This window comes from Oncorhynchus masou, chromosome 5, assembly GCF_036934945.1.
Source record: "Oncorhynchus masou masou isolate Uvic2021 chromosome 5, UVic_Omas_1.1, whole genome shotgun sequence".
NCBI classification, from domain to species: domain Eukaryota; kingdom Metazoa; phylum Chordata; class Actinopteri; order Salmoniformes; family Salmonidae; genus Oncorhynchus; species Oncorhynchus masou.
The window spans coordinates 25,183,155-25,198,633 of NC_088216.1; the positions used below are offsets into that span (position 1 = coordinate 25,183,155).

The 15,479-nt window shown below is 53.5% G+C and overlaps 1 protein-coding gene across 4 annotated transcripts in view; it reads left to right on the forward strand.

Annotated features, from left to right (window-relative positions):
* The window catches only part of LOC135537594 (trinucleotide repeat-containing gene 6C protein-like), an 86,247-nt gene that overhangs the window by 42,862 nt on the left and 27,906 nt on the right, over nucleotides 1-15,479 (forward strand). For all 4 annotated transcript variants that reach the window (XM_064963729.1, XM_064963734.1, XM_064963735.1 and 1 more), the window contains 3 exons: nucleotides 8,180-8,389; nucleotides 8,980-9,227; nucleotides 10,858-10,915. In XM_064963729.1, the coding sequence (XP_064819801.1) occupies nucleotides 8,180-8,389; nucleotides 8,980-9,227; nucleotides 10,858-10,915 (516 nt within the window). The remainder of the gene's footprint in view (nucleotides 1-8,179; nucleotides 8,390-8,979; nucleotides 9,228-10,857; nucleotides 10,916-15,479) is intronic.

Genomic DNA, 15,479 nt, shown 5'->3' on the forward strand with positions numbered 1-15,479 from the left:
CCTTCTCTGCCTTCCTCTCTCTCTCCCCCCTTCTCTGCCTTCCTCCCTCTCTCCCCCTTCTCTGCCTTCCTCCCTCTCTCCCTCCCCTTCTCTGCCTTCCTCCCTCTCTCCCTCCCCTTCTCTCGCTTCCTTCCTCTCTCACTCCCCTTCTCTCGCTTCCTTCCTCTCTCCCTCCCCTTCTCTGCCTTCCTCCCTCTCTCCCCCCTTCTCTGCCTTCCTCCCTCTCTCCCCCCTTCTCTGCCTTCCTCCCTTTCTCCCCCCTTCTCTGCCTTCCTCCCACTCTCCCCCCTTCTCTGCCTTCCTTCCTCTCCCTCCCCTTCTCTGCCTTCCTCCCTCTCTCCCTCCCCTTCTCTGCCTTCCTCCCTCTCTCCCTCCCCTTCTCTGCCTTCCTCCCTCTCTCCCTCACCTTCTCTGCCTTCCTCCCTCTCTCCCTCACCTTCTCTGCCTTCCTCCCTCTCTCCCTCACCTTCTCTGACTTCCTCCCTCTCTCCCTCACCTTCTCTGACTTCCTCCCTCTCTCCCTCACCTTCTCTGACTTCCTCCCTCTCTCCCTCACCTTCTCTGCCTTCCTCCCTCTCTCCCTCCCTTCTCTGCCTTCCTCCCTCTCCCTCCCTTCTCTGCCTTCCTTCCTTCCTCTCTGCCTTCCTTCCTTCCTCTCTGCCTTCCTTCCTTCCTCTCTGCCTTCCTTCCTTCCTCTCTCCCTCCCTTCCTTCCTCTCTCTCTCCCTTCCTTCCTCTCTCTCTCCCTTCCTTCCTCTCTCTCCCTCCCTTCCTTCCTCTCTCTCCCTCCCTTTCCTTCCTCTCTCTCCCTCCCTTTCCTTCCTCTCTCTCCCTCCCTTTCCGTCCTCTCTCCCTCCCTTTCCGTCCTCTCTCCCTCCCTTTCCTTCCTCTCTCTCCCTCCCTTTCCTTCTTCTCTCCCTTTTCTGCCTTCCTCTCTCTCTCCCTTTTCTGCCTTCCTCTCTCTCTCCCTTTTCTGCCTTCCTCTCTCTCTCCCTTTTCTGCCTACCACTCTCTCTCCCTTTTCTGCCTTCCTCTCTCTCTCCCTTTTCTGCCTTCCTCTCTCTCTCCCTTTTCTGCCTTCCTCTCTCTCTCCCTTTTCTGCCTTCCTCTCTCTCTCCCTTTTCTGCCTTCCTCTCTCTCTCCCTTTTCTGCCTTCCTCTCTCTCTCCCTTTTCTGCCTTCCTTCCTCTCTCTCTCCCTTTTCTGCCTTCCTTCCTCTCTCTCTCCCTCCCTTCTCTGCCTTCCTTCCTCTCTCCCTCCCTTCTCTGCCTTCCTTCCTCTCTCTCTCCCTCCCTTTTCTGCCTTCCTTCCTCTCTCTCTCCCTTTTCTGCCTTCCTTCCTCTCTCTCTCCCTTTTCTGCCTTCCTTCCTCCCTTTTCTGCCTTCCTTCCTTCCTCCCTTTTCTGCCTTCTCTGCCTTCCTTCCTCTCTCTCTCCCTCCCTTCTCTGCCTTCCTTCCTCTCTCCCTCCCCTCTCTGCCTTCCTTCCTCTCTGCCTTCCTTCCTCTCTCTCCCTCCCTTTCCTTCCTTCCTCTCTCTCTCCCTTTTCTGCCTCCCTTCCTCCCTTTTCTGCCTTCCTTCCTCCCTTTTCTGCCTTCCTTCCTCCCTTTTCTGCCTTCCTTCCTCTCTCGCTCCCTCCCTTCTCTGCCTTCCTTCCTCTCGCTCTCCCTCCCTTCTCTGCCTTCCTTCCTCTCTCTCTCCCTCCCTTCTCTGCCTTCCTTCCTCTCTCTCTCCCTCCCCTCTCTGCCTTCCTTCCTCTCTGCCTTCCTTCCTCTCTCTCTCCCTCCCTTTCCTTCCTCTCTCCCTCCCTTTCCTTCCTCTCTCCCTCCCTTTCCTTCCTTCCTCTCTCTCTCCCTTTTCTGCCTTCCTTCCTCCCTTTTCTGCCTTCCTTCCTCCCTTTTCTGCCTTCCTTCCTCCCTTTTCTGCCTTCCTTCCTCCCTTTTCTGCCTTCCTTCCTCCCTTTTCTGCCTTCCTTCCTCCCTTTTCTGCCTTCCTTCCTCTCTCCCTCCCTTCTCTGCCTTCCTTCCTTCCGCTCTCCCTCCCTTCTCTGCCTTCCTTCCTCTCTCTCTCCCTTTCCTTCCTCTCTCTCTCCCTTTCCTTCCTCTCTCTCTCCCTTTCCTTCCTTCCTCCCTTTCCTTCCTTCCTCCCTTTCCTTCCTTCCTCCCTTTTCTGCCTTCCTTCCTCCCTTTTCTGCCTTACTTCCTCTCTTTTCTGCCTTCCTTCCTCTCTTCCTCCCTTCTCTGCCTTCCTTCCTCTCTCCCTCCCTCCTCTGCCTTCCTTCCTCTCTCCCTGCCTTCTCTGCCTTCCTTCCTTCCTCTCTCCCTGCCTTCTCTGCCTTCCTTCCTTCCTCTCTCCCTGCCTTCCTTCCTTCCTCTCTCCCTGCCTTCTCTGCCTTCCTTCCTCCCTCCCTGCCTTCTCTGCCTTCCTTCCTCCCTCTCTCCCTGCCTTCCTTCCTCCCTGCCTTCTCTGCCTTCCTTCCTCCCTGCCTTCTCTGCCTTCCTTCCTCTCTGCCTTCCTTCCTCCCTGCCTTCTCTGCCTTCCTTCCTCCCTGTCTTCCTTCCTCCCTCCCTGCCTTCCTTCCTCTCTCTCTCCCTGCCTTCCTTCCTCTCTCTCCCTCCCCTCTCTGCCTTCCTTCCTCTCTCTCCCTCCCCTCTCTGCCTTCCTTCCTCTCTCTCTCTCCCCTCTCTGCCTTCCTTCCTCTCTCTCCCTCCCCTCTCTGCCTTCCTTCCTCTCTCTCCCCCCTCTGCCTTCCTTCCTCTCTCTCTCCCCCTCTGCCTTCCTTCCTCTCTCTCTCCCCCTCTGCCTTCCTTCCTCTCTCTCCCCCCTCTGCCTTCCTTCCTCTCTCTCTCCCCCTCTGCCTTCCTTCCTCTCTCTCTCCCCCTCTGCCTTCCTTCCTCTCTCTCTCCCCCCTCTGCCTTCCTTCCTCTCTCTCTCCCCCCCCCTCTCTGCCTTCCTTCCTCTCTCTCCCTCCCCTCTCTGCCTTCCTTCCTCTCTCTCCCTCCCCCTCTCTGCCTTCCTTCCTCTCTCTCCCTCCCTCTCTGCCTTCCTTCCTCTCTCTCCCTCCCCTCTCTGCCTTCCTTCCTCTCTCTCTCTCCCCTCTCTGCCTTCCTTCCTCTCTCTCTCTCCCCTCTGCCTTCCTTCCTCTCTCTCTCTCCCCTCTCTGCCTTCCTTCCTCTCTCTCTCCCCCTCTCTGCCTTCCTTCCTCTCTCTCTCTCCTCTCTGCCTTCCTTCCTCTCTCTCTCTCCCCTCTCTGCCTTCCTTCCTCTCTCTGCCTTCCTTCCTCTCTCTCTCCCCTCTCTGCCTTCCTTCCTCTCCTCTCCCTCTCCCTCTCTGCCTTCCTTCCTCTCTCCCTCCCCTCTCTGCCTTCCTTCCTCTCTCCCTCCCCTCTCTGCCTTCCTTCCTCTCTCCCTCCCCTCTCTACCTTCCTCTCTCCCTCCCCCTCTCTCTGCCTTCCTTCCTCTCTCCCTCCCCTCTCTGCCTTCCTTCCTCTCTCCCTCCCCCCCTCTGCCTTCCTTCCTCTCTCCCTCCCCCCTCTCTGCCTTCCTTCCTCTCTCCCTCCCCTCTCTGCCTTCCTTCCTCTCTCCCTCCCCTCTCTGCCTTCCTTCCTCTCTCCCTCCCTCTCTGCCTTCCTCTCTCTCTCTCTCCCCCTTCTCTGCCTTCCTTCCTTCCTCTCTCTCTCCCTGCCTTCCTTCCTCTCTCTCTCTCCCCTCTCTGCCTTCCTTCCTCTCTCTCCCTCCCCTCTCTGCCTTCCTTCCTCTCTCTCTCTCCCCTCTCTGCCTTCCTTCCTCTCTCTCCCTCCCCTCTCTGCCTTCCTTCCTCTCTCTCCCCCCTCTGCCTTCCTTCCTCTCTCTCTCCCCCTCTGCCTTCCTTCCTCTCTCCTCCCCCCTCTGCCTTCCTTCCTCTCTCTCTCCCCCTCTGCCTTCCTTCCTCTCTCTCCCCCCCTCTGCCTTCCTTCCTCTCTCTCTCCCCCCTCTGCCTTCCTTCCTCTCTCTCTCCCCCCTCTGCCTTCCTTCCTCTCTCTCTCCCCCTCTGCCTTCCTTCCTCTCTCTCTCCCCCCTCTGCCTTCCTTCCTCTCTCTCTCCCTCCCTCTCTGCCTTCCTTCCTCTCTCTCCCTCCCCCTCTCTGCCTTCCTTCCTCTCTCTCCCTCCCCTCTCTGCCTTCCTTCCTCTCTCTCCCTCCCCTCTCTGCCTTCCTTCCTCTCTCTCCCTCCCTCTCTGCCTTCCTTCCTCTCTCTCTCTCCCCTCTCTGCCTTCCTTCCTCTCTCTCTCTCCCCTCTGCCTTCCTTCCTCTCTCTCTCTCCCCTCTCTGCCTTCCTTCCTCTCTCTCTCTCCCCTCTCTGCCTTCCTTCCTCTCTCTCTCACCCCTCTCTGCCTTCCTTCCTCTCTCCCTCCCCTCTCTGCCTTCCTTCCTCTCTCTCCCTCCCCTCTCTGCCTTCCTTCCTCTCTCTCCCTCCCCTCTCTGCCTTCCTTCCTCTCTCTCCCTCCCCTCTCTGCCTTCCTTCCTCTCTCTCTCTCCCCCTCTCTGCCTTCCTTCCTCTCTCTCCCCCTCTCTGCCTTCCTTCCTCTCTCTCTCTCCCCTCTCTGCCTTCCTTCCTCTCTCTCTCCCCCCTCTCTGCCTTCCTTCCTCTCTCTCTCTCCCCTCTCTGCCTTCCTTCCTCTCTCTCTCTCCCCTCTCTGCCTTCCTTCCTCTCTCTCTCTCCCTCTCTGCCTTCCTTCCTCTCTCCCTCCCCTCTCTGCCTTCCTTCCTCTCTCCCTCCCTCTCTGCCTTCCTTCCTCTCTCCCTCCCCTCTCTGCCTTCCTTCCTCTCTCCCTCCCCTCTCTACCTTCCTCTCTCCCTCCCCTCTCTGCCTTCCTTCCTCTCTCCCTCCCCCTCTCTGCCTTCCTTCCTCTCTCCCTCCCCTCTCTGCCTTCCTTCCTCTCTCCCTCCCCTCTCTGCCTTCCTTCCTCTCTCCCTCCCCTCTCTGCCTTCCTTCCTCTCTCCCTCCCCTCTCTGCCTTCCTTCCTCTCTCCCTCCCCTCTCTGCCTTCCTTCCTCTCTCCCTCCCCTCTCTGCCTTCCTCTCTCTCTCTCTCCCCCTTCTCTGCCTTCCTTCCTTCCTCTCTCTCTCCCTGCCTTCCTTCCTCTCTCTCTCTCCCCCTCTGTGCCTTCCTTCCTCTCTCTCCCTCCCCTCTCTGCCTTCCTTCCTCTCTCTCTCTCCCCTCTCTGCCTTCCTTCCTCTCTCTCCCTCCCTCTCTGCCTTCCTTCCTCTCTCTCCCCCTCTGCCTTCCTTCCTCTCTCTCTCCCCCTCTGCCTTCCTTCCTCTCTCTCTCCCCCTCTGCCTTCCTTCCTCTCTCTCTCCCCCCTCTGCCTTCCTTCCTCTCTCTCTCCCCCTCTGCCTTCCTTCCTCTCTCTCTCCCCCTCTGCCTTCCTTCCTCTCTCTCTCCCCCCTCTGCCTTCCTTCCTCTCTCTCTCCCCCCTCTGCCTTCCTTCCTCTCTCTCTCCCCCCTCTGCATTCCTTCCTCTCTCTCTCCCCCTCTGCCTTCCTTCCTCTCTCTCTCCCTCCCCTCTCTGCCTTCCTTCCTCTCTCTCCCTCCCCTCTCTGCCTTCCTTCCTCTCTCTCCCTCCCCTCTCTGCCTTCCTTCCTCTCTCTCCCCTCCCCTCTCTGCCTTCCTTCCTCTCTCTCCCTCCCCTCTCTGCCTTCCTTCCTCTCTCTCTCTCCCCCCTCTCTGCCTTCCTTCCTCTCTCTCTCTCCCTCTCTGCCTTCCTTCCTCTCTCTCTCTCCCTCTCTGCCTTCCTTCCTCTCTCTCTCTCCCTCTCTGCCTTCCTTCCTCTCTCTCTCTCCCCTCTCTGCCTTCCTTCCTCTCTCTCTCTCCCCTCTCTGCCTTCCTTCCTCTCTCCCTCCCCTCTCTGCCTTCCTTCCTCTCTCCCTCCCCTCTCTGCCTTCCTTCCTCTCTCCCTCCCCTCTCTGCCTTCCTTCCTCTCTCCCTCCCCTCTCTGCCTTCCTTCCTCTCTCCCTCCCCTCTCTGCCTTCCTCTCTCTCTCTCCCTGCCTTCTCTGCCTGCCTTCCTCCCGCTCTCCCTGCCTTCCTTCCTCCCGCTCTCCCTGCCTTCTCTGCCTTCCTTCCTCCCTCTCTCCCTGCCTTCCTTCCTCCCTGCCTTCTCTGCCTTCCTTCCTCCCTTTCCTTCCTCTCTCTCTCCCTTTCCTTCCTTCCTCCCTTTTCTGCCTTCCTTCCTCTCTTCCTCCCTTCTCTGCCTTCCTTCCTCTCTCCCTCCCTCCTCTGCCTTCCTTCCTCTCTCCCTCCCTCCTCTGCCTTCCTTCCTTCCTCTCTCCCTGCCTTCTCTGCCTTCCTTCCTTCCTCTCTCCCTGCCTTCCTTCCTCTCTCCCTGCCTTCTCTGCCTTCCTTCCTCCCTCCCTGCCTTCTCTGCCTTCCTTCCTCCCTCTCTCCCTGCCTTCCTTCCTCCCTGCCTTCTCTGCCTTCCTTCCTCCCTGCCTTCTCTGCCTTCCTTCCTCCCTGCCTTCTCTGCCTTCCTTCCTCTCTGCCTTCCTTCCTCCCTGCCTTCTCTGCCTTCCTTCCTCCCTGTCTTCCTTCCTCCCTCCCTGCCTTCCTTCCTCTCTCTCTCCCTGCCTTCCTTCCTCTCTCTCTCTCCCCTCTCTGCCTTCCTTCCTCTCTGCCTTCCTTCCTCCCTGCCTTCTCTGCCTTCCTTCCTCCCTGCCTTCTCTGCCTTCCTTCCTCCCTGTCTTCCTTCCTCCCTCCCTGCCTTCCTTCCTCTCTCTCTCCCTGCCTTCCTTCCTCTCTCTCTCTCCCCTCTCTGCCTTCCTTCCTCTCTCTCTCTCCCCTCTCTGCCTTCCTTCCTCTCTCTCTCTCCCCTCTCTGCCTTCCTTCCTCTCTCTCCCTCCCCTCTCTGCCTTCCTTCCTCTCTCTCTCCCCCCTCTGCCTTCCTTCCTCTCTCTCTCCCCCCTCTGCCTTCCTTCCTCTCTCTCTCCCCCTCTGCCTTCCTTCCTCTCTCTCTCCCCCTCTGCCTTCCTTCCTCTCTCTCCCCCTCTGCCTTCCTTCCTCTCTCTCTCCCCCCTCTGCCTTCCTTCCTCTCTCTCCCCCCTCTCTGCCTTCCTTCCTCTCTCTCTCCCTCCCCTCTCTGCCTTCCTTCCTCTCTCTCCCTCCCCCTCTCTGCCTTCCTTCCTCTCTCTCCCTCCCCTCTCTGCCTTCCTTCCTCTCTCTCCCTCCCCTCTCTGCCTTCCTTCCTCTCTCTCCCTCCCCTCTCTGCCTTCCTTCCTCTCTCTCTCTCCCCTCTCTGCCTTCCTTCCTCTCTCTCTCTCCCCTCTCTGCCTTCCTTCCTCTCTCTCTCTCCCCTCTCTGCCTTCCTTCCTCTCTCTCTCCCCTCTCTGCCTTCCTTCCTCTCTCTCTCCCCTCTCTGCCTTCCTTCCTCTCTCTCTCCCCTCTCTGCCTTCCTTCCTCTCTCCCTCCCCTCTCTGCCTTCCTTCCTCTCTCTCTCTCCCCCCTTCTCTGCCTTCCTTCCTCTCTCTCTCTCCCCCCCCCTTCTCTGCCTTCCTTCCTCTCTCTCTCTCCCCCCTTCTCTGCCTTCCTTCCTCTCTCTCTCTCCCCCCTTCTCTGCCTTCCTTCCTCTCTCTCTCTCCCCCCCCTTCTCTGCCTTCCTTCCTCTCTCTCCCCCCCCCCTTCTCTGCCTTCCTTCCTCTCTCTCTCTCCTGGCCAGACTTTTCTGTCAGAGCCTAAAAGCCCTCTGACTATATAGAGCAGCAATCATGGCACTGTGTCAACCGACACTTACTTCCAAAATGGCATCCTATTCCCTATATAGTGCACTACTTTTGGCCAGAGCCCTATGGGCCTTGGTCAAAAGTAGTGCACTATATAAAGAATAGGGTGCCATTTGGTACATAACGATACTGCCTCTGATTAACATGTAACAACTTGGCTCACTGTTTTACGAGGAAAAGCCAGAGGATTGAGAGTAAAACGGGGTGTAGAGCAAGTGAATGAATGGAAGCTCGCACACAGTGTTCCTCAGTAGTTTTATGGTTCCATTTTCATCAGTAATGGAACCAGTTAGTTGGCAGTAAAACTAGACTGCCAGACTGCAATTGCTAACAATATGTCAGATCACTGTTTGCTGGTCTTGTAAGTGAACATACTTGCAATTGTGTTGCACACACAACTTTAAAGCATACATTATAAATATGTCCTCTCCCAGGCTGGGGGGAGCTGCCCAGTGTCCAGCAGCCCAAGCCAGAGCCGGCGTGGGGGGAGCCCGCTGGCCCCTCTCCTGCAGTGGACAACGGCACCTCTGCCTGGGGCAAACCCCCTGGTGTTCCTGGAGGCTGGGGCGATGGGGGGCACGAGCCCAATGGACCCTACAGGAGGGGAAACAACGGACCCTCTGGACCTGCACCCTGCAAGCCAGGTTAGGACCACATGCCGTTGGTGTACGAACATGGTCAACACTCATCTTATCAGTAAACAACAACAAAAATAAAACCCTATTGTGTTTGTATGCATCTGAAAGTTTCTGTTAAAGATTTGCTTTTCTAGATGTCTTGAATAACATTCTCACTAGAGGTTTCCCTGGTTGCATGCTTTGATCAATTTGGCAGTACTTGTTTGTGCTTTTTAAATAATTGTTATACAAGAAGGCAAGCAATAAATGAAGGGACTTGTGTGACAATACTGGCACCAAGTGGTTGCATTGCCAATTGCACGCAAAGGGGTTGCCCTTGATCTTTGCAAGCGGTCAAAACTCAAATCAAAGTGTATTGGTCCCATGCACATGGTACAGTTAAATTCTTGCTTGTCAACGTGCTACTCCAGACTGCAGTATATTGGTTCAGCAGAATCATAGATACTGAGGTTAGTTTGAAACTATTGTTTGGCACTGTAGTCAGGTGTCAGATTTCAGTGAACTAGCTATATTACAAGAAGGCACTTACTAAATCATTTTGAATTAGTATTTAACTTTACAACATTCACATTTACCCTGCACTGCTCCTCTTCCAGCCCTCAAATCTATGCAAGACGGTTGGGGAGGCGGGAGGGAGGAGGAGATGGGCATGTCTTCTGGCCAATGGGATGCTGATGCCGGAGACGTGTGGAACAGCCCCGCCTCCCAGGAGAACAACTCCTCCTGTAACTCGTGGGGCCAGCCACCCAAGAAGGGCCCGCCCAAGGGCAAGATGGGCAACCAGCCAGACGAAGCCTGGATCATGAACCGTCTCATCAAGCAGCTCACTGACATGGGTTTCCCGGTATGAATGTGATACATTTTGCAATGTCAGAATCAGACCTGGTTTCCTACTATTTTATATATTTCAATTACTTTTTCTCCAGCCTCCTGGAGGGGGGGTTACAGTTTTGTGATTATTTTGTCCATTAAGCCAGGCAAGTTCAGTCAAGCACATTATTTGAAATTGTTTCAGAATCCATGTTTTTAAACGCATGTACAGTTGAAGTCGGAGGTTTACATACACTTAGGTTGGAGTCAGTAAAACTCGTTTTTCAACCACTTCAACTGTATTGTTAACAAACTAGAGTTCTGGCAAGTCGGTTAGGACATCAAGTTTGTACATGACACAAGTCATTTTTCCAACAATTGTTTACAGACAGGTTATTTCACTTATAATTCACTTTCCAGTCAGTCAAAGTTTACAAACACTAAGTTGACTGTGCCTGACAGCTTGTAAAATTTCCAGAAAATGATGTCATGGCTTTAGAAGCTTCTGATATGCTAATTGGCATCATTTGGAGGTGTACCTGTGGATTTAGGCCTACCTTCAAACTCAGTGCCTCTTTGCTTGACATCATGGGAAAATCAAAAGAAATCGGCCAAGACCTCAGAAAAAAAGTCTGGTTCATCCTTGGCAGCAATTTCCAAACGCCTGAAGGTACCACGTTCATCTGTACAAACAATAGTACGCAAGTATAAACACCATGAGAGTATGCAGCCATCATACCGCTCAGGAAGGAGACGCGTTCTGTCTCCTAGAGATGAATGTACTTTGGTACGAAAAGTGCAAATCAATCCCAGAACAACAGCAAAGAACCTTGTGAAGATGCTGGAGGAAACGGGTACAGAAGTATCTATATCCACAGTAAAACGAGTCCAACATCGACATAATCTGAAAGGCAGCTCAGCAAGGAAGAAACCACTGCTCCAAAACCACCATAAAAAAGCCAGACTACGGTTTGCAACTGCACATGGGGACAAAGATTGTACTTTTTGGAGAAATGTCCTCTGATCTGATGAAACAAACTAGAACTGTTTGGCTATAATGACCATCTTTATGTTTGGAGAAAAAGGGGGAGGTTTGCAAGCTGAAGAAACCATCCCAACTGTGAAGCACGGGGGTGGCAGCATCATGTTGTGGGGGTGCTTTGCTGCAGGAGGGACTGGTGCACTTCATAAAATAGATGGCATCATGAGGGAGGAAAATGACATGGATATATTGAAGCAACATCTCAAGACATCAGTCAGGAAGTTAGTGGTCGCAAATGGGTCTTCCAAATGGACAATGACCCCAAGCATACTTCCAAAGTTGTGGCAAAATGGCTTAAGGACAACAAAGTCAAGGTATTGGAATGGCCATCACAAAGCACAGGGCAGAACTGAAAAAGTGTGTGCGAGCAAGGAGGCCTACAAACCTGACTGTTACACCAGCTCTGTCAGGAGGAATGGGCCAAAATTCACCCAACTTAATGTGGGAAGCTTGTGGAAGGCTACACAAAACGTTTGACCCAGGTTAAACAATTTAAAGGCAATGCTACCAAATACTAATTGAGTGTATGTAAACTTTCGACTTCAACTGTATCAGGCATGAAGTCAGTGTTGTATAGTTGAGGTTGTCACTGATTTGGTGTCTCATGTTGTCATTGTGTTAGAGGGATCCTGCTGAGGAGGCTCTGAAGAGCAACAACATGAACCTGGACCAGGCCATGAGTAGGTTTTCCCTGTGTGTCTCTGACTGACTGTGTGTGTCTCTGACTGACTGTGTGTGTCTCTGACTGTGTGTGTGTGTGTCTCTGACTGTGTGTGTGTGTGTCTCTGACTGTGTGTGTGTGTGTCTCTGACTGTGTGTGTGTGTGTCTCTGACTGTGTGTGTGTCTCTGACTGTGTGTGTGTGTGTCTCTGACTGTGTGTGTGTGTGTCTCTGACTGTGTGTGTGTGTGTGTCTCTGACTGTGTGTGTGTGTGTCTCTGACTGTGTGTGTGTGTCTCTGACTGTGTGTGTGTGTCTCTGACTGTGTGTGTGTGTCTCTGACTGTGTGTCACTGTGTGTGGGTCTGACTCTGTGTCACTGTGTGTGTGTGTGTCTCTGACTGTGTGTCACTGTGTGTGGGTCTGACTCTGTGTCACTGTGTGTGTGTGTGTGTGTCTGACTCTGTGTCACTGTGTGTGTGTGTGTGTGTGGGTCTGACTCTGTGTCACTGTGTGTGTGTCACTGTGTGTGTGTCACTGTGTGTGTGTCACTGTGTGTGTGTGTGGGGGTCTGACTCTGTGTCACTGTGTGTGTGGGTCTGACTCTGTGTCACTGTGTGTGTGTGTCTGACTCTGTGTCACTGTGTGTGTGTGTCTGACTCTGTGTCACTGTGTGTGTGTGTCTGACTCTGTGTCACTGTGTGTGTGTGTGTGTGTCTGACTCTGTGTCACTGTGTGTGTGTGTGTGTGTCTGACTCTGTGTCACTGTGTGTGTGTGTGTGTCTGACTCTGTGTCACTGTGTGTGTGTGTGTCTGACTCTGTGTCACTGTGTGTGTGTGTGTGTGTGTGTCTGACTCTGTGTCACTGTGTGTGTGTGTGTGTGTCACTGTGTGTGTGTCACTGTGTGTGTGTCACTGTGTGTGTGTCACTGTGTGTGTGTCACTGTGTGTGTGTCACTGTGTGTGTGTCACTGTGTGTGTGTGTGGGGGTCTGACTCTGTGTCACTGTGTGTGTGTCTGACTGTGTCACTGTGTGTGTGTGTCTGACTGTGTCACTGTGTGTGTGTGTCTGACTCTGTGTCACTGTGTGTGTGTGTCTGACTCTGTGTCACTGTGTGTGTGTCTGACTCTGTGTCACTGTGTGTGTGTGTGTGTGTGTGTCTGACTCTGTGTCACTGTGTGTGTGTGTCTGACTCTGTGTCACTGTGTGTGTGTGTGTGTCTGACTCTGTGTCACTGTGTGTGTGTGTGTGTGTGTGACTGTGTGTGTGTGTGTGTCTGACTCTGTGTCACTGTGTGTGTGTGTGTGTGTGTCTGACTCTGTGTCACTGTTTGTGTGTGTGTGTCTGTCACTGTGTCACTGTGTGTGTGTGTGTGTGTGTTTCTGACTCTGTCACTTGTGTGTGTGTGTGTCTGACTCTGTGTCACTGTGTGTGTGTGTGTCTGACTCTGTGTCACTGTGTGTGTGTGTCTGACTCTGTGTCTGACTCTGTGTCTGACTCTGTGTCTGACTCTGTGTGTGTGTGACTCTGTGTGTGTCTGACTCTGTGTCACTGTGTGTGTGTGTGTGTCTGACTCTGTGTCACTGTGTGTGTGTGTGTGTCTGACTCTGTCACTGTGTGTGTGTGTGTGTGTGTGACTCTGTGTCACTGTGTGTCTGACTCTGTGTCACTGTGTGTGTGTGTGTCTGACTCTGTGTCACTGTGTGTGTGTGTGTGTGTGTGTCTGACTCTGTGTCACTGTGTGTGTGTCTGACTCTGTGTCACTGTGTGTGTGTGTGTGTGTCTGACTCTGTGTCACTGTGTGTGTGTGTGTGTCTGACTCTGTGTCACTGTGTGTGTGTGTGTGTCTGACTCTGTGTCACTGTGTGTGTGTCTGACTCTGTGTCACTGTGTGTGTGTGTGTGTGTCTGACTCTGTGTCACTGTGTGTGTGTGTGTGTGTGACTCTGTGTCACTGTGTGTGTGTGTGTGTCTGACTCTGTGTCACTGTGTGTGTGTGTGTGTGTGTGTGACTCTGTGTCACTGTGTGTCTGACTCTGTGTCACTGTGTGTGTGTGTGTCTGACTCTGTGTCACTGTGTGTGTGTGTGTGTCTGACTCTGTGTCACTGTGTGTGTGTGTCTGACTCTGTGTCACTGTGTGTGTGTGTGTGTCTGACTCTGTGTCACTGTGTGTGTGTGTGTCTGACTCTGTGTCACTGTGTGTGTGTGTGTCTGACTCTGTGTCACTGTGTGTGTGTGTCTGACTCTGTGTCACTGTGTGTGTGTGTGACTCTGTGTCTGACTGTGTCTGCTGTGTCACTGTGTGTGTGTGTGTCTGTCTGTGTCACTGTGTGTGTGTGTGTCTGACTCTGTCACTGTGTGTGTGTGTGTCTGACTCTGTCACTGTGTGTGTGTTTGTCTGACTCTGTGTCACTGTGTGTGTGTCTGACTCTGTGTGTGTCTGACTCTGTGTCACTGTGTGTGTGTGTGTCTGACTCTGTGTCACTGTGTGTGTGTGTGTGTCTGACTCTGTGTCACTGTGTGTGTGTGTGTGTGTGTGTGTGTCTGACTCTGTGTCACTGTGTGTGTGTGTGTCTGACTCTGTGTCTGACTCTGTGTCACTGTGTGTGTGTCTGACTCTGTGTCACTGTGTGTGTGTCTGACTCTGTGTCACTGTGTGTGTGTGTGTGTGTGTCTGACTCTGTGTCACTGTGTGTGTGTCTGACTCTGTGTCACTGTGTGTGTGTGTGTGTCTGACTCTGTGTCACTGTGTGTGTGTGTGTGTCTGACTCTGTCACTGTGTGTGTGTGTGTGTGTGTGTGTGTGACTCTGTGTCACTGTGTGTGTGTCTGACTCTGTGTCACTGTGTGTGTGTCTGACTCTGTGTCACTGTGTGTGTGTCTGACTCTGTGTCACTGTGTGTGTGTGTGTGTGTGTGTGTCTGACTCTGTGTCACTGTGTGTGTGTGTGTCTGACTCTGTGTCACTGTGTGTGTGTGTGTGTCTGACTCTGTGTCACTGTGTGTGTGTGTGTGTCTGACTCTGTGTCACTGTGTGTGTGTGTGTGTGTGTCTGACTCTGTGTCACTGTGTGTGTGTGTGTGTGTGTGTGTCTGACTCTGTGTCACTGTGTGTGTGTGTGTCTGACTCTGTGTCACTGTGTGTGTGTGTGTCTGACTCTGTGTCACTGTGTGTGTGTGTGTCTGACTGTGTCACTGTGTGTCTGACTCTGTGTCACGTGTGTGTGTGTGTGTGTGTGTGTGTGTGTGTGTGTGTCTGACTCTGTGTCACTTGTGTGTGTGTGTGTCTGACTCTGTGTCACGTGTGTGTGTGTCGGACTCTGTCACTGTGTGTGTGTGTCTGACTCTGTGTCACTGTGTGTGTGTGTCTGTCACTGTGTGTGTGTGTGTGTGTGTGTGTCTGTCACTGTGTGTGTGTGTGTCTGACTCTGTGTCACTGTGTGTGTCTGACTCTGACTGTGTCACTGTGTGTGTGTGTGTGATTCTGTGTCACTGTGTGTGTGTGTCTGACTCTGTGTGTGTCTGACTCTGTGTGTGTCTGACTCTGTGTGTGTCAGACTCTGTGTCACTGTGTGTGTGTGTGTGTGTGTCTGACTCTGTGTCACTGTGTGTGTGTGTGTGTGTGTGTCTGACTCTGTGTCACTGTGTGTGTGTGTGTGTGTCTGACTCTGTGTCACTGTGTGTGTGTGTGTCTGACTCTGTGTCACTGTGTCACTGTGTGTGTGTGTGTCTGACTCTGCGTCACTGTGTGTGTGTGTGTCTGACTGTGTCACTGTGTGTCTGACTCTGTGTCACGTGTGTGTGTGTGTGTGTGTGTGTGTGTGTGTGTGTCTGACTCTGTGTCACGTGTGTGTGTGTGTGTCTGACTCTGTGTCACTGTGTGTGTGTGTGTCTGACTCTGTCACTGTGTGTGTGTGTGTGTGTGTGTGTCTGACTCTGTGTCACTGTGTGTGTGTGTCTGTCACTGTGTGTGTGTGTGTGTGTGTGTGTGTCACTGTGTGTGTGTGTGTCTGACTCTGTGTCACGTGTGTGTGTGTGTCTGACTCGGTGTCACTGTGTGTGTGTGTCTGATTCTGTGTCACTGTGTGTGTGTGTCTGACTCTGTGTGTGTCTGACTCTGTGTGTGTCTGACTCTGTGTGTGTCTGACTCTGTGTGTGTCTGACTCTGTGTCACTGTGTGTGTGTGTGTGTGTCTGACTCTGTGTCACTGTGTGTGTGTGTGTGTGTCTGACTCTGTGTCACTGTGTGTGTGTGTGTGTGTCTGACTCTGTGTCACTGTGTGTGTGTGTCTGACTCTGTGTCACTGTGTGTGTGTGTGTGTGTGTCTGACTCTGTGTCACTGTGTGTGTGTCTGACTCTGTGTCACTGTGTGTGTGTATGTCTGACTGTGTCACTGTGTGTCTGACTCTGTGTCACGTGTGTGTGTGTGTGTGTGTGTGTGTGTCTGACTCTGTGTCACGTGTGTGTGTGTGTGTCTGACTCTGTGTCACTGTGTGTGTGTGTCTGTCACTGTGTGTGTGTGTGTGTGTGTGTGTCTGTCACTGTGTGTGTGTGTGTCTGACTCTGTGTCACGTGTGTGTGTGTCTGA